Source organism: Mus musculus, chromosome 2 (genome assembly GCF_000001635.26).
Source record: "Mus musculus strain C57BL/6J chromosome 2, GRCm38.p6 C57BL/6J".
Classification (NCBI taxonomy): domain Eukaryota; kingdom Metazoa; phylum Chordata; class Mammalia; order Rodentia; family Muridae; genus Mus; species Mus musculus.
In genome coordinates this window covers 180,198,461-180,218,199 of record NC_000068.7, presented here as the reverse complement: position 1 = coordinate 180,218,199, position 19,739 = coordinate 180,198,461, and the positions used below count along the sequence as shown (strand labels likewise).

Here is a 19,739-nt window from a genome sequence, read left to right as displayed (position 1 = left end):
CCCAAAGGCCTTGAACTGCAGGACACATTGGAGGTGCCAGGCTGAGGGCAAGGAAGGGGGTGGTCTAGACAGGGACAGTGAGGGCACTTAGGATGAGGGCTGAGCCAGTTAAAGCTGGTTAAGGCTAGGACGAGGGGCCTGTGCCCCAGGGATGGCTTTATGACCTGGATCTTGCCCCCTGCCCCACATCGTCTTCTCTGAGACTGGGACAATGAAGTGCATGCGAGGTGGCACATCGACCGTCAGGTGTCCTGCAGGCTCGCCCTGTCTTGCTTCCCTCCGGTTGGGGCTCTATGGATAGGTCTCGGGCCACTTGCTAGTGGTCATGAAGCTGAAGCTTCTGGCATGGCTCCCTGGGCCTGGCTGGGCACACAGCCATGTGGCCAATGTCCTGAGACCGCTTGGGTTGTCCAGGGAAGTGGCAGGAAGTGTAGTCATGGCCAGGCTTAAGTTACAAGTTACAGAGTCCAGTGGCCAGGACAGGTGCAGGGTTGTGCCAGTCTGACTCCTTGAGCTGGACTCGCAGGGGTAGGGTAGAGTAGGGGTCTGTGCAGGCAGGTTCTCAGACCAACCCTGGGTTGGAGCCACCTTCCTTCCCTTACTGCTTGCTTCATGCTCACACTGCGTGCATACCTCTCCATCTTATCTTCTTCTCCCCCAACCCCTTCTGCCTCCCTTTAGGTCTCCTCTGTCAACTCCCTCCCCTACTTCTCCTCTCCCCTTTGCCCTCTGTGGCCTCCTCCTACCCACCCCTTCCCCCTTCTCACTCCCCCCTGATCAGAAGAGGACCCAACCCAGGGCTTTGGATACTCTCGCTGCTCCTTTGCTGCCACACTGGCTCTCAGTAGCCACATACTGCTGTCTCTCTCGCAGTGGTCCCTTCACACTCTGAGTAGAACGATGCACACTCCTAAGTCACCCTCTCTGACCCCCGTTCCCCCCCCCCCCATGCCCTGGAAGCCCCCAAAGCCTTCCTGTTTTCTGTGGTTTTAAACAAACTCCACTGTGCTGGCCTCTCTGAGCTCACAGTGCCTCTCAGTGGAGACTAAACTGTTTGGGTTTCAGCCGTGGGGGGTCCCCTTGGGATCAACTCTACTTCCTCTGCCCCACTCTGACCTTCTGGCCTGACCAGGCTGATCCACACAGGCAGGAGGGGCTGAGAGCTCAGGCCAGCTGGGGTGTTAAGGGCTGTTTGGTATCTGCTTAGCTGCCCCCCCCCCCCAGTTGACAACCTGCCGTCCCCTCTGCCCGTTCTCTCTGCTGGGCTTACAACACACCTGTGGCCCCAGGCAGCTATCTGTTCTTGGTGTGTACCACAGTTTTTATTTTTTTGTAATTTTTATTAGATAGCATCTCGTAGCCCAGGCTGGACCTGTTAAGTAGCCCAGGCTGGCCTTGAACATGTTAAGTAGCCAAGGATGACCTTGAACCCTTTGCCTCTCGACCTCCTGGGTGCTAAGATTACAGGCATGAGCTACCACCCCAACCTCCATCCCTTGCTCTTACTGTATTATTTGACTCTTGCAGTCTTCCCAGGCCCTCCCATGCCAGTAAGCAAACACCCCATCACTAAGTGGCACCCAGGTTCCATTTTATTTGTTTTTATTCCTGATTTTGAGTGGTGGGCTTGCTTGGTGCCTCCCAGGGCTTTTCCATTCCCCCAACTCTTGGGGTGGAGTCCACACAGTGCCTGTTTCTGGACTCCCTGGTCTGTTGAAGGGATAGCTCTGCCTTTTTAACCCAGCTGTTAGCCTGAGAAGACCCTATCATGGCTGTGCCAATGCAGCTTCGTCTGGTGGCAGCAGATTTCTAGGTGATCATGGTGGAGAAAGACAGAGACTGAGGGCTGGACTGGACTCCTCAAGGTCTTAGAGGGCTCAGAAGGTCCAGGTGCCCTAGCTTGATCTGAAGGGAGTGGTCAGGGCATTAGCCGGATGCCTAGGGCTAGGAAGGGCTTCCTGCCTCCGCCCAGCACCGCTTGGGACCCTGGCCTGTCCCCGGGAATTGGCAATGGGCCTTCTTCCTGCAGGGTCCAGGCTGAGTCACAGGCCACCCGCTGAGTCACTCCACTAGAACTGTGGGTTGGTCCCCTCAGCCCAGGATAGGTCACAGCCACCTACACCCAGCCTGGGGCTCCCTAGACCCTGGGGCCAGGGGAGAACTAGGCTGTAAACTCAGGGCAGATTGCTGCTCCTTCCCTGGAGGCACCGGTTGTAGCCTCCCTCTTAGTGAAGTGGTATCTGCCTTTAGGATGTTGCCTGCCAGGAGGTTTACCTTGTGTGTGCCTACATCGCAGGGCCTGGGAGGCCCCCACCAGTTCTCCTCTCACCCTCACATGTGTGATGTCCAAACCCACTTGCCTTTTTCACTTTATGTGCATTGGTGTTTTGCCTGCATGTGTGTCTGTGTGAAGGTGTCAGATCTTGGAGCCACAGACAGATGTGAGCTGCCGTGTGGGTGCTGGGATTTGAACCTGGGACCTTTAAAAGAGTAGTCAATGTTCTTAACTGCCAGCTGGCTTTTTCCTTGGCCTTCCTTCCACTCTTGTGCCAGGTGGTTCTAGGGTTGGCGACTTTGGCTCCACCTCTGTCCACCCAGGAGACAAGTCCATCTTCTCATTGGGGTCCTGGATTCTTCATATCATGGAGTTTTAATGTTGGATGCTTCTCCGTGTACCTTTCCCTCTCCCTAAGGTGCAGAAATGGCTTCATAGGGCCACATGGTCCCTTGAACCTGGAGCCTGCCCTGTATTCCCACTGGGGATGGCCAGCTTGGCTCATGGGATGCTTGCCAGCCCTGTCAGGCAGGGTTATGGGCACAACCCCTCCTTTGGAGTCTTGGCCCTGTGAGATCTGGCTGGACAGGGGTAAAGGGGTATGGTGGGCCAAGAGCCTGGCCCCGGCTGCTGCCCTGGAGACGTGCCTGCCCCAAAATAGCAAGAATTTTAAAAATAACCGCCAGCTTTTGTTTGCTTTTTGCTTTAAAAGACATTTTTTTCCCTCTGCAAAGAGCTGTGCAGCAGCAGAAAGGTCAGGCTGCCTTGGCAGCAGAGAGGAGCAGGCGTGGCGGGGGAGGGGCTGAAGCCAGGGGTCTGTGCCCCTCCCGGGTCATACCTCGGGCACTGCTGTAGTCCTGGGAGCAGGGACCAGGTTGGAGACCGATGAGAGGTGTGAGGGCATAGCCTTCCTGCCCTCCAGTGTCTGCGGCCAGCAAGCCCTTGAGGACAGTTGACAGGTTTAACCTGACAGGTAGACAGAGGTGGGTGGCTAAGTACATCCCATCCCAGCCCGGGCTTAGAAGTTTCCATGTGCCCTTACTCTGCCCATCAGCAGCTTGGAATTGGTGTTTGTAAAAGTGCTCTCAGCTGGGAAAAATGCAGGGCCAGCTGACTGGGGAAGGCCAGAGCTTCCAGCAAGGGTGCAGCCGGGGGCCGGGCCCAGGGAAAGGCGGGGGTGGGCCCCAGGGACTCATGAGGGCCAGGCTGCCAGCTCCCAGGGGCAGCCAGTGTCCCTATTGCTGTCCCTGGCCTGTCTTCTTCACAAGGGTCCCTCTGTCATTATACAATCCCAGACCTGCTGGACCTGCTTGACCTTCAGTTTGGGGCCACAGGGCACAAGAGGCTGTGGCATGAGGCAGGGTGCAAAGTAAGTTGTCCCTGAAGAGGCCAGAATCCCTCCTCCAGCTGGGTGGGGCATCTCCCTGCCCTCCCCCCACCCCATTAGGGAAGTGGACAATGACCTCAGAACTGGCAGCCTGTGAATAGGCCTGTGCCCCTACCCTGGGAGAGAGTGGCTGTGCTTGGTCCCACCCCTTTATCTCAGCAAGGGCTGCTCAAACTGTGTCTGGGGTCCTGGTGCACTGCCTGCCTGCAGTCGGTCAGTCCCTGTGTGTGTGTCTGTCTGTTTGTCTCTGTCTATGACTCTGTGTCTCTGTCTCTATCTTTCTGTGTCTCTGTCTGTGTCTCTCTGTCTGTCTGTCACCCCACCCCCACCCCCTTCTCTGAGTAGTCCTCCCTGTCCTGGAACTAGCTCTGTAGACCTTGCTGGCAGTGAACTCAGATCCACCTGCCTCTGCCTCCTGAGTGCTGGTATTGAAGTCATGTACCACCACTCAGCTATGAGAAGGATTCTCAGCTGAAGAATTGCCCCCCTCAGATTGGCCTGTGGGGCATTTTCTTGGCAATGGACTGCTGTGGAAGGGCCCAGACCACTAGGGGTGGTGTTGTTCCTAGGCAGGTGGGCCTGAGTTATTTAAGAAGGACCAAGGGGAGCAAACTAGGAAGCAGTGTTGGTTTCTGCCTTGGCTTCCTTCCGTGTAAGATGAAGCCAATCCTTTCCCCAAGTTGCTTTCTATTGGTTTTTTGCACAGTGACAGAGAGCAGACTAAGAGAGAAGCTGGCACCAGGGAGAGGGCATTGCTGGGCTGACCTCACCCATGTTGTTTTTTGTGTCTTTATTTTGTGGGAAGAAGGGGGAGAATTTTGGAGTTTTGGGCTCATACTTATTGAAGTGTGGTGAAGCCTTTGAAGATAAGGATGCCGAGGGCGTGGACAGTGGAAGGCCCGGTTTGTGAGATTTCAGAGGAAGCTTGAGAGTCCCTCTCAGACTCTACTGGAGTCATGCATGTGGTATTTTGAGTTAGGAATCTGTGGTTTTAGCCTGGCGTGGAGGTGTATGCCTTTAATCCCAGCACTCAGAGGTGGAGGCAGATGGATCTATGTGAGTTCGAGGTCTGTCTGATGGACCGAGAGAGTGAGTTCCAGGACAGCCAGGGCTACACTGAGAAACCATGTTTCCAAAAACTACAAGAAGAGCTTCTGTGGTTCTGGTCCTCTGGGACTGAAGTTAACAAGAAACCAGCCCCACAGATGTGAAAATTCCACCTTACCTGGGACATTTGATGCTCACTGGTTGGAGCTGAGAAATCAGCCATGATCGTTTAGGAAACAATCCGCATCACTGAGGTGAAGTCTGGGAAGCGCTCCCTCAGGGCCAGCACACAGCGGCTGCAGTCCGAGAGGCCAAGGCTCTTTCTATCTTTCTTATCTAAACGTGGTCTTTTTAGAAATGTATTTGTCTTTATTTTATGTGCATTGGTGTTTTGCCTCCTTGTATGTCTACATGAGAGCGTCAGATCTTGTAGTTATAGACGGTTGTGAGCTGCCATGTGGGTGCTGGGATTTGAACCTAGAGCCTCCCAAAGAGCAGTCAAGCAGTCAGTGCCCTTAACTGTTGAGCCATCTCTCCAGCCCCTCAAGGCTTTTCCTTAAGCTAAACTTGGTAATGTATAAGAGTCTCCTGTGGGGCTGGTGAGATGGCTCAGTGGGTAAGAGCACCCGACTGCTCTTCCAAAGGTCAGGAGTTCAAATCCCAGCAACCACATGGTGGCTCACAACCATCCGTAACGAGATCTGACTCCCTCTTCTGGAGTGTCTGAGGACAGCTACAGTGTACTTACATATAATAGATAAATAAAAAAATAAAATAAAAAAAGAGTCTCCTGCATGGTACTGGCTTTGGTGTCATAAAAGCTACAGAACTGAAGGAGTCATGGGCAGAAGCTGAGGCTTGTCGTTGCCAGGAGAGTCCACTGGTGAAGGTGCAGCCTCAGCTACAGTGGGGTCCCTAGGGTTGAAAAAGTCATGGAATGAGGTTAGAAAAGAAAGGTTAGATGGCTCAGAGGTTAAGAGCGTTGGCAGCTCTTCCAAAAGTCCTGAGATCAGTTCCCAGCAGCCACAAGGTGGCTCACAACCATCTGTAATGAGATCTGGTGCCCTCTTCTGGCTTGCAGGTGTATATACAGATAGAACACTGTATACATGATAAATAAATTTTTTTAAAAAAGCAGAAAAGAAGGGTTATGGTCTAATAGTGATGGCTTATTTGTCAAGTTGATGCAAACTTAGATGTAGAAAAAGACGAGAAAGAGGGGAATCTCAATTGAATTACCTCCCTCAGACTGGCCTGTGGGAATGTCTGTGTGACAATTTCCTGACTTATGGTTGAAGGGAGAGCCTAACCCATTATGAGTGGTGCTACTCTTAGGCAGTGGGCCTGGGTTATTTAGGAAAGGTAGCTGAGAAAGCCAGGAGGGAAGCAAGCCACTTAAAATAAGCAGCATCTTTCCCTGTCTCTGCTTCAGTTCCTGCCTCCGGTCAGTGCTTCATCGCAGTGACAGAAAGCAAGCTAATACAGCCTGGAGCAGGGGTCCCCCTTACCCACAGGGTCCCCCTTCCCCATGGGGTCCTACACACTTTAAGCCTGCTGACCTCCACCTGCTCTTGGTGAGAAGCTGGGGCAGCAACTAGCAGGAGGGATCTAACCTGCTCACACCACTGGCCTCCTTAGTTCCAGCGCTTGGAACAGATCCCAGCCTGGACGATGGCTTCTCCCCTTTCTTGTTCATCTCACACCAGTCTCCAAGACCTGTGCTGCTTTTGGGCTCTCCCTGAAGCATTTAGGAAGGAAGAGAGGTCTGAGGCTGGCCTGCCAGCTCTGTGGGCTGAGCTGGGCATGCAGGTAGATAGCAGGTGATAGGAAACCTCTAGGTGCAGGCCAAGAGTGAATGAGGAGTGTTGAGGTGTGTGTTTTTCTTGGGATGAAATCCAAGGCTTCATATATTCTTGAAAAGTTTCGTAGCATTGAGCTGCAGCCCAGTCCCAGGCAGCTAAACGGGCAAATTGTGCACCCAGTACCTTTATCCCAAGGACTTCGTTTCTGGCAGGCAGCATTCAGTACAGAAGAATAAGGAACTCTCTGCTTCATCTTACCCTTGGGCTGGGGTAGTTTGCGTACACCTGTCGGCAGAGATAAGATTGATACCTGTGGTGACAGTGAAGTTGGGGTCCCTCAGGTGAGGGGGGACCACAGCTGGTAGAGCTAGGCAGCGAGGTAGGCTGAGGAAGGTGGTGGGCGGGAGCCTGTGAAGAGAGGATGGCCCTTGGGATGTTCAGGGCAGAGGTGGTTTGTTAGTCCATCAGAGTGCTTTGCTGAGAAGGTGTCCTGTGATGGCTGAGAACTCAAGGCTGGGACTGGCCAGGCTGTGGCAATCCCAACACTTCACAAATCCAGAGTTCAAAGTATCCTCTGGACTCAGGGCAGACTCTTAACATCTGTAAGAACTAGAAGCTACTTCCAGTATAAAATAACAGTATCATTCCTTTTTAAAATTTATTTACCTATCTATTTTTTTGAGACAAGGTCTCACTATATAGCCCTGGCTGTCCTGAAACTCATTATGTAGGCCAAATTGGCCTTAGACTCACAGAGATCTGCCTGCCTCTGCCTCCCAAGTGCTGCAATTAAAAGTGTGCATCACAGGGCTGGAGAGGTGGCTCAGCGGTTAAGAGCACTGACTGCTCTTCCAAAGATCCTGAGTTCAGTTCCCAGCAACCACATGGTGGCTCACAACCATCTGTAATGGGATCTGATGCCCTCTTCTGGTGTATCTGAAGATAGTGACAGTATACTCATATACATAAAATCTTTTTAAAAAACCAAAAACCAAAAAACTGTGTGCCAGGCATGCCCTTAATCCCAGCACTTGGGAGGCAGAGGCAGGTGGATTTCTGAGTTCAAGGCCAGCCTGGTCTACAGAGTGAGTTCCAGGACAGCCAGGGCTATATAGAGAAATACTGTCTCTAAAAAACAAAAACAAACAAACAAACAAAACCCTGACATTCCTATCCTAAAAGGAAAGAATGATCAAAGCCAAAGGACAAACATTAAATCCTGTAGCTATATGCTCAACATTTGTGGCATACAGTGGCAGTCCGAGCTCTGCCATGCAGGTGGCCCTGTCCAAATGGCTTGCTGTTGGCTACATAGTTTCTCTGGGGTTGACTCCACTTGGTGCCTGTAGCATTTCTTTATAGATTTTGTAAATTCCTGACCTGGCCAATGGCTAGGTCCTTGCTATAGCTTGGGCTTCGTTTGGAACCTGACTCTGTTAGAAACCTGATGGGCTTTTTCTCAGAAATCTTGTTAGAAGCCTCTGTGACACCATAACTCCACTCCAGCAAATCTGCTACCATATAGGTGATGCCACCTTCTATCTGTCACCAGCCTGAGCAATAGGTGGGCCCCTTGTGCACAGCTACAGATACCTGAAACTGTGAGGCCATGTTCCTAGTTAGCCTTCTGCCAAGGGCAGCAGCTTTTCAGGAGAGCTGACGGTTTCACCGTGGAACCTGATGGAGTCACCTTACTGCATTGAAGGCCTCCAGGGACCTTTCTTATTTTCCAAGTGCTAATTATGTAACTTCTAATTAAAGTTGCTAGTCTCTTAATTGTATTTAAACAAGCTGCCTTTCCGCTATACTTACATCCTCTACATCTTTGCTCCGTTTTTTTTCTTCCTGATTCTGGTTGTAAATCTGACCGAAGGCAGCCAGCAATAACCATGACACAGCCTGGATGCTATGTTGACTTTTACCCCACAGCATTCATTAGTTCATTCCTTTTGAATTTAGCTTCTCTCACAATTTCTGGGCACAGGCAAAATGTGGGCAGATTCCTTCCCAGAATGACCCCAGTCTGATTTTCTATGGGATAACTGTTCTAATCTGAAACCTCATGTCTGTGTACCACATATGCATGCCTGGTGCCAGAAGAGAGTCTTGAAACTCCCAGGACCGGAGTTACAAATTTGTGAGCTTCCACGTGGGTGCTAGGAATCAAAGCTGGGTTCTCTGGAAGAGCGGCTTGTGTTCTTAAGCCTGAGCCGCCTCTCCAGCCTCCTGTCCACTTTGCTTTACTATGTTTTATGTGTATTTATTTATGTACATGTGTGTATGTGTTTGTGTGTGCATGTGGGCTGTGGTACACATGTGGAGCCTCCTTTCCTTCCATCTTCATGTTGGGCTCTGGGGATGGGAGTCAGGTTATCATGTGAGAGATGCTTTGTGCAGGGAGGTATCTCCTTGTTGGCACCATTGCCTGTATTTCTACTGAGGTCCTGGTGTTCATGCTTGCATCAGAATGGCCCAGCAAGCTCCACCTCCAGCTTCTAGACTTCTCCTTTTCTTTTTTAAAGATTTTAAAATTTAATGTTTGAGTATCTGCATGTACACCTGCGTGCCAGAAGAGGGCCCAAGATCTCATTATATATAGATGGTTGTGAGTCACCATGTGGTTGCTGGGAATTGAACTCAGGACCTCTGGAAGAGCAGCCTGTGCTCTTAACCACTGAGCCATCTCTCCAGCTCAGCTTCTAGACTTTTATAACCTACATTTCCCAATCTTCCATATTCCTTTCACACCAGTTCCAGAGTTTGGAGGCCATGTGATTTAAAGCATATGGGGACCATGTGCTTTAGTGATAGCAGCAACCTAACTACTTTGGTATCAGATTTTTTTTTTTTTCCTGAGACGGGGGTTTCTCTTTGTAATAGTCCTGGCTGTCCTGGAACTTACTATGTAGACCAGGTTGGCCTCAAACTTAGATCTTCCAGCCTCTGCCTCTCGAGGGCTGGGATTAAAGGTATGTACCTCAGTCCATGGCAACGGGAGCATGCTGTCAAAGCCTGTCGCGTCATGGTGGATAGGAACTAGGTCTTCAAGGCTCCTAGTGACCCACTTCCTTCAGTTAGGCCTCACTTCCTAAGGGTTCCACATGTCCCCACAATAGCCCACGTGTCCCCAAAATGGTGCCACCAGCTGGGACCAAGCTTTCAAAACAGGAGCCTGCTGGGGAAGACATTTCAGAGTCAAACCTGAAGATTTCGTCACAGACCTGCCTCTGCGTCGCCTGCTGTACCTCACACCTAAGAGTGCAGGAAGCTACATGGAGGGACACAGTGTCTGATGTCACACCCCCTGTCCCCTGCAGGTGTTCCATGTGGCCTATGTGCTCATCAAGTTTGCCAACTCACCTCGGCCTGACCTCTGGGTGCTGGAGCGGTCCACAGACTTCGGTCACACTTATCAGCCGTGGCAGTTCTTTGCCTGTGAGTGTCCTTAGCTGCAGGACTGGAGTCCTTGCGGTAGGCCTATAGTTGCTTCAAGGCCCCTGATGCCAAGCAAGCCCTGACCCCTGTGATGGCCTCTTTAGGGTTCATTGCTGCCAGCGCCACCTAGGGGTAGATGGGAGCTTATCGACTCCCACGCTTGACCTTGGACATAGCTGGTGTTACACTGGTGGTACCAGGAATCTTTGGGCCATTTTATGGCTCCTCTAGATAGGCTTGAGCTCAGGCGGCTCCCGTGGAAACAAAGCAGCTCTGGCAGCTGTGGGCCTACCTCCTGCCAGCTTTACTGCCTGTGGCAGGAGACAGCTGGAGTCCTTGGCAGGCCCAGCCGGCCACATGCCACCTGACCAGTTTTGTTGGCAGGGTGGGGGTACTCTGATTAGATAGGCCTGGTGACACGTCCCCCAAAACTCCCTGGCCAAGAGTAAGAGAGGGGCAACTGCAGACTGCGCCTGCAGAGAAGTTAAGGAACACCATTCTCTGGCATGTCCCAGGAAGAGGCCTGGGCATCGTGGTAGCAAAGGCTCTGCAGTCCAGTCTACATTGAGCTAGGGTTTTGTTTTAAGATTTATTTATTTTTTTAAAAAAGAGTTATATGTATACAGCATTCTGTCTGCATATATGCCTGCAGACCAGAAGAGGACACCAGATCTCATTATAGATGGTTGCGAGCCACCATGTGGTTGCTAAGAATTGAACTCAAGACCTCTGGAAGAACGGCCAGTGCTTATCTTAACCTCTGAGCTATCTCTCTAGCCCCTAGCTAGGGTTTTGCTGTCTGTTTGATAACCCCTGCTGGTCAGTAGAACGTGGGGCAGCAATCTGTGTTTCGGAGTGTGTAGGCAACACAAGGATGCTAGGCTGGGGCCCAGGATGGGAGTCTGTATCTGGCATCTGTTACTCTACCTTCTTACCCGTTTCCTGCAGCCTCCAAGAGGGATTGTTTGGAGCGGTTTGGACCTCGGACTCTAGAGCGCATCACGCAGGACGACGACGTCATCTGCACCACAGAATACTCGCGAATAGTGCCTTTGGAGAATGGCGAGGTGGGTTGCACAGCTGTGCTTGTCTGGGGGTGGTGGGTCCCTGTTGTTTCTGAGCCTGGCCTCATCTACCACACCTTCTGCAGATTGTGGTGTCCTTGGTAAATGGGCGCCCTGGGGCCTTGAACTTCTCCTACTCACCGTTACTTCGAGACTTCACCAAAGCCACCAACATCCGCTTGCGGTTTCTGCGAACCAACACGCTACTGGGCCACCTCATGGGCAAGGCGCTGCGGGACCCCACAGTCACCCGCAGGGTGAGCACGTGGGTGTGACTGGAGACTTGTAGAAGCTCTGGGGGAGAGGGGGTGGGTTGGTGTAGGTGGCATGGTCAGGTGACACCTAATGCTCATGGCTTCCACTGTAGTATTATTACAGCATCAAAGACATCAGCATTGGTGGGCGCTGTGTCTGTCATGGCCACGCAGATGTCTGTGACGCCAAGGACCCATTGGATCCTTTCAGGTGAGACCTGTGGCTCTCTGTCTGTCTGTCCTCATCTACCTACCTGCCCATCACAGCTCTGACTTCCCAATGGGACCTGCACTGGCTGCTACACCGAGTTTCTGTTTTCCCTTCCGAAGAGGTAGAACTATGTGAGCCTCTCAGGTTGTCCTGGTCTTGAGTGGCGGCTTACCTGATGCCACGGACTCAGGGCCCTTGGGATGGGCATCAGTGATAGCCATGATCCCTTGGCACACACCTGTATCCCCAGGTGGATGTGTCCCATATGTCCAGGCAGCCCATCCCAGCTCCGCTTTATGTACTTCCTTAGGGCACAAAGACTCTCTGTTGCCTTCCTCCTTCTTTCCTCACACTCAGGGCAAGGGCCAAGGTCAAGGACAGGAGCAGCAAGTGTTCCCCATTTAGTGTACCTAGTGCTCATGTAACCTCTTGTGAGTAATCAGCGCTTTAGCCTGGCCCTGGGCCTGACAGCCAAGCTCCCATAACCCATCCAGAGCCAGCTGATTAGGCAGAAGCACCCAGTATCTACTCCACCCACCACCAGATGCCACCACACAAATCTAGAGCCTTTGGTGGCCTGACTACCCCAGTAAGCCCTTATCTAAATGGATGACCAGAGCCTGGCACCATAGCCCTTACTCTGCCTGGAAGCTGTTCTCGGCATCGCCCCTCCTTTCCTCTTTTTCCCTTCCCTCCCCACTAGCAGCAGCCAAATATTGAGCTTCTAACAGACAAGGCCCTGTGGGCATAAATAAGCACAGCTGCTCTGAGGAGGTAGCCAGGATCCATCACTCTCCACCTCCAGGAGCCACGAGTCAGAACAAAGCAGGGACAGGCGAGGATAGAGCCGCAGGGCAGAGCTGGAGGTGGCTGGGATAGAGATGCAGGGCGGAGCTGGCAGTGGGTAGCCCATGTGAGACACTCATGTCCTACCCAGTACATCAGCCAGGCAGCCCCCTCCCTTGTCCCCTCAGCGTGCCCCAGAACACTCCTACAAGATGCAAGCAGCTTACCTGCCACCCCCATTGCCTCAAAGTTTTTGGTCCTAAGTCTTGAGCTGAACTCAGTATAGGGTCTTTCCTGGGGCCTTACAGGCTCCAGGTTATAGAGGAAGAAGATGAAGCTAAGATACTGGGATGAGAGCTAGCATGCATGCTCTCGTGCGCGCGCGTGCGCACACACACACACACACACACACACACACACACACACACACACTGATGAAGCTGTCTCCTGCAGGCTGCAGTCCTAGCCTTCTGGGGACACTTATGGAAATGAGTCTTTGGCAGTGCGGCTCCAGGCACCACTGATTGCCCTGGGAAATTAAATGCCAAGTGGGAGTACAGCTCCCTATGGCCAGGAATGGATGAGGCCCATTAGTAAACCAAATTAGCCTTAGAGGAAGTGGGGCCCAGCATCTGGGTCCATCCTTACCTGATGGGAGAGGCTCACCACTGGGCCAGTTTCACATGTTCAGGCCTGAACTGAGCCCAGCCCTCCTTTCAGGGCTTGAGGAATAGTGTATGCTGGCATTTTTCCCCAGAGCCACAGACTTCAACAAAATATTATCTCAGAGCTCCAGCCTGTGCTCTCAAACCAGCCAATGCATTCTTTCATTCCTCACTTGCTGCCTCCTTAGAGATGAGGTCGTCTGTTACTGCAGCAGAGAGGGGAGGTCTCATTGCCGCCTTTCCCCCATCCTGTCTATCCAGTGTGGTCCTTACCCCCACCCGGCCATACCGTGGCTCTACGTCTGATGAAGAAGCTAAGTCTTGTGCATGCTAAGCAAGCACTGTACCAGTGAGCCCCAGCCCAGGGTTCTTGCTTTTTGTTGTGCACAGGCTTGTCTTGAACTCACTGTACCCTGGGCAGACTTTCTGTCTCAGCCTCTAGGGCAGCTGTGATGACAGGGTGTCCCACAAGGCCTGGCAGCCTGCATTCTGTCACAGGTTTGCCTGGCTCCGGCAGACCCAGATGTTCAGAGATACCCGGCTCCTCCCCACATGACCTGGTCCTCAGCCCCACAGCCCTCCCACCTGGGACACTTGTCTCTGTCCAGCGTCTCTGTCACCTTCTAGTTCCCGGTTCCTGTTCTCACGGCCCCTTGTTCCACTGGACCGCTTTCCATTTTCCACAGTGTGCCGCTTAGTGGGTGACCGTCTGCCAGTCACCTTTGGAAGACGGCTGCTGAGCTAGGGCATTGTTGGCTTTGATTCTCTTTTGATGACTGTGCCTTCGGACCTTTGGAGGAGCTCTTTACCTGGGTCAGCATTAGGTCCTCGTCGGGCCAGGGTTCCTTGAGTTGATGTTGGCGTTGCTGCTGTGTTTTTATGACCTCTGCCTGTGTACCCTGTGGATCAGTCGGAAGTGTGGAGGGGGATGTCTCTGGTTCTGAGATCTCAGAATGCATGTGTCTTTGTTAATTGGGTGGCCATGGTCTTCCTTGCTCTCTTCTGTGCCCTCTTGCAGTGGTCCCTGTCTGAAAACACCTTGTGTTTTCCTTTTGTCTTCTCAGCGGCCTTCCCTCAGAGAATGTCCCCTCGGAGAATGTCCCCTCAGAGAATGCCCCTGTTAGCTCTGTCTATTCTGTTGTTTACCTACGGTGTTGAAAATCCTTAATTGCATTTTCCTTTAAAAAGCATTTCTAAATTTTTATATGTATGAGTGTTTTGCCTGCACGTATGTATGTGTCCCACATGTGTCCCTTGTACCTGAGGAGGACGGAAGAGGGTGTCAGACCCATGCGGGTACTAGAAATCCAACCCTGGCCTTGGAAAAGTAGCAGCGCTCTAACCACTGAGCCAGCTCTCCAGCTCCAGGTTCTATTCCCAGAGTCTCTCCATGTGGCTCTGGTTGGCTCACAATGTAGATGAGGCTAGCCTGGAGTTCTCTATACATACAAGATTAGCCTTGGTTTCACAGATTCACCTGCCTCTGCCTCCCAACTGCCAAGATTAAAGGCATGCCCCACCACACTGGGCTTGGCTTTTTTTTTTTTTTAATAATTTAATAATTGCATTCTTTCGATTCTAGAAGTTCTAACTAGTCATTTTTCACATCCGCCTATTTTTAGATTCCTTTGTTTATAGTCATTCCAAAACATTCTTTTACAGCATTTTACCAGATTGCTTCATTAAATGGAGTTGGGCCCAAGTCTGTCATGTGTGGCATCTGTAGACGCTCTTGTGTCCTTTGCAAGGCCTCCTTGGGGGCTCTGTCTCCCAAGGGAGAAGCCCCCAGGGCAGAGTTGTAGGACTTTTACCCATTGGCCAGCCTTGCACTTTATACTGACTCCTTCCTTCCCTTATTACTTCAAGGATGCCTCTTAACCACGTAGATCGCTCAAAATGAGCTGCCCATGGTAGACCTGAGCTCTGCCTCAGCTGGGTTAGGCTGACAGGTAGTTCCTTCCTTCCTTCTACACCGAGGCTGAGGTTTTCCCAGAAGCCTTCGAGATGGATCAGGAAGCAGAATTGACTCCCAAGGCCCTGGGACCCCCAATGGGGATCAGTGGGAGTCGAGCTTGATGGCGTGAGGCTCTGAGTTCCTGGCACACACAGATAGGCTTCTGGCCTCTTGCTCAGGAAATGCGTATGCTGCCCCTTTGAGCGGGCTGGCTGTGACCCTGCCACACGCTGGTAGAACGTGGGAGGTGTTGGTTTATACAACGCAGATGCTCCAGTCTTGTGCTCATCTCCAGCCAGCTGTCCCCCTGCCCACTGGGACAGCGGCGGGCCTCCGGCCTTTGGAAAGAGGAAGTAGTTCTTGGCCACTAGCCCCTGGGGAAATGCCCTAGATATATGGGGGTGTCTGACTGACAGGATTTCACAAGCTGAATAAGATCCAGGTCTCTGGGTAACTAATGTATTCCTTCCTTAGAAGGCTTGGGTGTAGGCGGTATTGAGAGAGCCAAGGTTCCACCTGCTTTAGCGCCTAGGCCCCACCCCAACATCAACACACACCTGAGATCCTCTGTCCCCTGACATAGGGAGTCTGTCCCTTTCTTCCCTATTCTCTAAGGCTCAAGCCATGTGCAGAGCCATTGCGATGGGAACTGGAAGTCTGGACCAGAGCTTATTGCATGACAGCTGGGGAACTGTGGGGAGGGGAGCCTGTGCCCAAACAGCAGGCCAACGATGTCCAAGGACGTACCACCCACCTCGTCTCTAGCCCTCTGATGCAGGGGTGGGTCCTGACTCCTCTCCATCCCTTCGTAGGCTGCAGTGTGCCTGCCAGCACAATACATGTGGAGGCTCTTGTGACCGATGCTGTCCAGGCTTCAACCAGCAGCCGTGGAAGCCCGCCACCACGGACAGCGCCAATGAGTGCCAGTGTGCGTATGCCACACTAGTAGTATTCACTGCCTGCACCCATGGCTCACGGAATATGTCCCAGGGGTTCCAGGGCCAGGGAAGGCGCGCTAACTGTTGGCCCTGACTCCACAGCCTGCAATTGCCACGGCCATGCCTACGACTGTTACTACGACCCTGAGGTGGATCGGCGCAATGCCAGCCAGAACCAGGACAACGTGTACCAGGGTGGAGGTGTCTGCCTGGATTGCCAGGTGGGCTAGGCAAAGGCCAGCGGTGTAGATGGCTGTATGATGAGAATAGGGACATGCCTTGACTTAGCGATCTCTGTATCTGTATCCTCAGCATCACACTACGGGTATCAACTGTGAGCGTTGTCTGCCTGGCTTCTTCCGTGCCCCTGACCAGCCTCTCGACTCACCTCATGTCTGTCGGCGTAAGTAGAGCTGTGTTCCTAAGCCTTGGAGGCTGCGAGTCTTAGGGATCCCCCTCCCACCCCAGGAGGCCAGACCATAGCTCCCTATTTTATGACTCTCTTCTCCCTGACTTGCTCTCTCAGCCTGCGACTGTGAGTCAGACTTCACGGATGGGACCTGTGAAGACTTGACGGGCCGCTGTTACTGCAGGCCGAACTTCACAGGAGAGCTATGTGCTGCCTGCGCTGAGGGCTACACGGACTTCCCACACTGCTACCGTGAGGGCCAGCAAGGAACTCGGGGTGGGGGTGGGGCTGTTTGGGAAGGCCCAGGGTCACAGTCTGACGGGATCAAAGGGCCTAGGAAGGGTGGAAGAAGACCCAGGGAGTCGCCCAGAGCCCCTGGGTGGTCTGTGGTACTGGAGCCAGAGAGCCTGCTCCACAGACCTGGTGGACAAGTATGCTGTCTCCTCCCTCAGCTCTGCCTTCATTTCCCCACAATGACACGAGAGAACAGGTGCTTCCCGCTGGACAAATCGTGAGTAAGTACCCTGAAGTCATCGGGACCCACAGGACGAAGCTGTGCATGGGCGGCCAGTTATTATCTTAGTCACCTTTCCTTTAGTCTGTTAACTTTTAAAGTTAATTTTTATTTCATGTGTATGTATGTTTGTGTGTGTGTGTCTGCCTGGTGCTCACAGAGGCAGAAAGGGTCTTGGATCGGTCTGGTCCTGGAGATACAGTTCCGAGCCACCACATGGGGGCCGGGTCCTGAATCTCCTTCCTTTGCAAGAGTAGCTAGTGCTCTTAACTGCTGAGATGTATCTTCCCATGAAAACCCTTCCAGAAGCTCTGCTTGGGGCTGTAGCGGTGGTGCAGCACTTGGCCTGGCTTTTGCAAAGCCCTGGGCTTCATTGTCAGCACCTCAGCAAACACAAAAGGCAAATAGCCCCCTCCACGCACCCTGAACTCCATGTGTGCGCCCATTCTTATAAACAAACAGTGCAGTGAACCACATATGTCGTTTAGGGGTTGTGTCTTCCCTACCACTATTGTGTAAACATGACCTTCCACAGCTGTGTTATAGACAGATGGAACATCGAATTAATCAGCCACCCTGCCCTCCTTCAGAGAGATGCTCCGACAAGCATCCGACAAACATCCGGGCATGAACGACTTCTCATGGTCTCGTCTCCACAGGGTGTTTCCCAGACGTCAGCAGTCTCTGGCTTAGCAGACTTGCATATGTTGTGGCCTTTTGCCCAGGTGCCAAATCGGCTCCCTAACATAAGACAACAGTATTGGTGCACTGACTGTGTGCATAGCTGCTGGCTGGACCATTGCTGACCTGCACAGTAGCCTCAACTGTCTGCTTAAGTGGAGACCTCTCTCCTAACTAACACAGAGACAGAGGCCCCTTCTCAGTGTTTCTGGGTTGGGGTTGCACCTTTTAGATGGTTTTTCTTGTTGGCAGGATCATATCCTTCTAGGGCAGGACAGAAGTGGATGCTGTTTCTCAGTCGCCTGGCCCTGAGTGTTTGTGTGTGGTATCTCTGGCTGGTTTGGAATGCCTGCAGACTTCACCTTCCAGCCCGTTCTTCCTGACTTATCCACCCACCTTCTTTGCCCTTCAGTTCTTTAGCCCTAGGAACTTTCTCTCCTGGAGTTTCCCTGCAATTCCACTGGTACTGGAGGGAAGGGGCAGTAGCCTGACCCCTGACTGCCCTTGTTGACATCAATCTGGGCCTCAGCTGTCCTCTTGTCCTTCCTTCTTTTCCAGCTAACCTTTCCTTTCTGGACTTTGCTAGCTGGAGGAACAAAATGTGTTCCTGTTGGGCTGTGCCTTCACTGGTAGCTTTGAGAGTTTGCTGTCTTTTTCTTTTCTTTTTTTTTTCTTTCTTTTTTTTTTTTTTTTTTTTTGAGATGGGTTTCTTGCATAGCCCTGGCTACCCTGGGACTAGCTATGTAGACTAGGCTGGGCTCAGGCTCCCAGAGGTCCACTGCCACATGTCTTCCTGTCTGTATCCTGATTACTCAGCTACTGCAATGTTCTCCGCCAGCCTCAGGCCATTATTCCTGTCAGGATCAACAATCAGATGTTAAAGTACTCTTGGCTGCATGATTTGGGCACCCGGTGGGCTTTCTTCCTTCGTCCCAACTCCCAGAAATAATGATAAATACAAAAGATTCTGTCTGGCTTGTCATCTTAGTCTTCCCCTGTATTTGTGCTTTTGTTAATTAGGAGCCTCTGTTAAAACGAATTAATAGCTGTGTTGTTGTTGTTGTTGGTGGTGGTGGTGGTGGTAGTGTGCGTGAGTGCATGCATGTGAGAGAGAGAGAGAGTGTGTGTGTGTGTGTGTGTGTGTTTTAAGACCAGGGTCTCACTGTATAGCCTTGGCTGGCTCGGAACTATCTGTGTAGACCAGGCTGACTTTGAACTCATAGATACTTACCAGCTTTTATTCCTCATGTTAGGGACTAAAGGCTTGCACCACCACACCCAGCCACATAGGTGGTTTGAATCTGCAGTTCATCACTGTTTTCCTAAAGTACCAGCTTGGGGAGTTTTTTTTTTTTTACTCCTTTTTAGGTCCTAATTTGTACTATGTTAATATGTAAAAAATGTGACTTTGTAAAAAAGCTGGTCTTTCAGGCGGGAGGGTTGGCCTATGCCTGCGTCTAAGCCTCCTGTCCCCACCTTCCTCCCAGACTGTGATTGCAATGCTGCAGGGACCCAGGGCAATGCCTGCCGGAAGGACCCAAGGTTGGGACGGTGTGTCTGCAAACCCAACTTCCGGGGTGCCCACTGTGAGCTCTGTGCTCCTGGATTCCACGGGCCTAGCTGCCACCGTGAGTGCCTCCCCTCATCCACCCGTGAGATGACCCTGCACCGAAGTAAGCTCTGACTCACCAGTTGTTTCTCTCTTTGCAGCATGCCAGTGTTCCAGCCCTGGGGTAGCCAACAGCCTCTGTGACCCAGAGTCTGGCCAGTGCATGTGCCGCACCGGCTTTGAGGGGGACAGGTGTGACCACTGTGCCCTTGGCTATTTCCACTTCCCTCTCTGTCAGCGTGAGTGGCATCCCTCCATGTGGGCACAGGTGGCTGGGGTGCCCGAGGGACAGCCCGCTCCCTCCTGTCAGGATCCCAGTAACACATTCTACTCTGCAGTGTGTGGCTGCAGCCCAGCAGGGACCTTGCCTGAAGGCTGTGACGAGGCTGGCCGCTGCCAGTGCCGACCTGGCTTTGACGGTCCTCACTGTGACCGATGCCTTCCAGGATACCATGGGTATCCCGACTGTCACGGTGAGCAGAGAATTAGAGCAAGGAGGACTTAAGCCATCCCCACAGGACCAGGATCTGACCCCCACCCCCTGCCTGTGTGCCCACAGCTTGTGCCTGTGACCCTCGGGGGGCCCTGGATCAGCAGTGTGGAGTGGGCGGTTTGTGCCACTGCCGTCCTGGCTACACAGGTGCCACTTGTCAGGAATGTAGCCCCGGCTTCTACGGCTTCCCCAGCTGCATCCGTAAGTTTCTTGGG

The 19,739-nt window shown here is 52.3% G+C and overlaps 1 protein-coding gene across 4 annotated transcripts in view; it reads left to right on the top strand.

The window, feature by feature from the left end:
* The window catches only part of Lama5 (laminin, alpha 5), a 49,532-nt gene that overhangs the window by 7,705 nt on the left and 22,088 nt on the right, over positions 1–19,739 (top strand). For all 4 annotated transcript variants that reach the window (XR_003950861.1, XM_006500575.3, NM_001081171.2 and 1 more), the window contains exons 3-15: positions 9,829–9,946; positions 10,895–11,013; positions 11,097–11,267; positions 11,378–11,475; positions 15,693–15,808; positions 15,921–16,039; positions 16,131–16,221; positions 16,345–16,479; positions 16,680–16,742; positions 18,910–19,050; positions 19,133–19,270; positions 19,370–19,504; positions 19,591–19,725. Coding sequence is in view for 3 of the 4 variants with exons in the window: in XM_006500575.3 (XP_006500638.1) it covers positions 9,829–9,946; positions 10,895–11,013; positions 11,097–11,267; positions 11,378–11,475; positions 15,693–15,808; positions 15,921–16,039; positions 16,131–16,221; positions 16,345–16,479; positions 16,680–16,742; positions 18,910–19,050; positions 19,133–19,270; positions 19,370–19,504; positions 19,591–19,725 (1,579 nt within the window). In the remaining variant the exon portion in view is untranslated. The remainder of the gene's footprint in view (positions 1–9,828; positions 9,947–10,894; positions 11,014–11,096; positions 11,268–11,377; positions 11,476–15,692; positions 15,809–15,920; positions 16,040–16,130; positions 16,222–16,344; positions 16,480–16,679; positions 16,743–18,909; positions 19,051–19,132; positions 19,271–19,369; positions 19,505–19,590; positions 19,726–19,739) is intronic.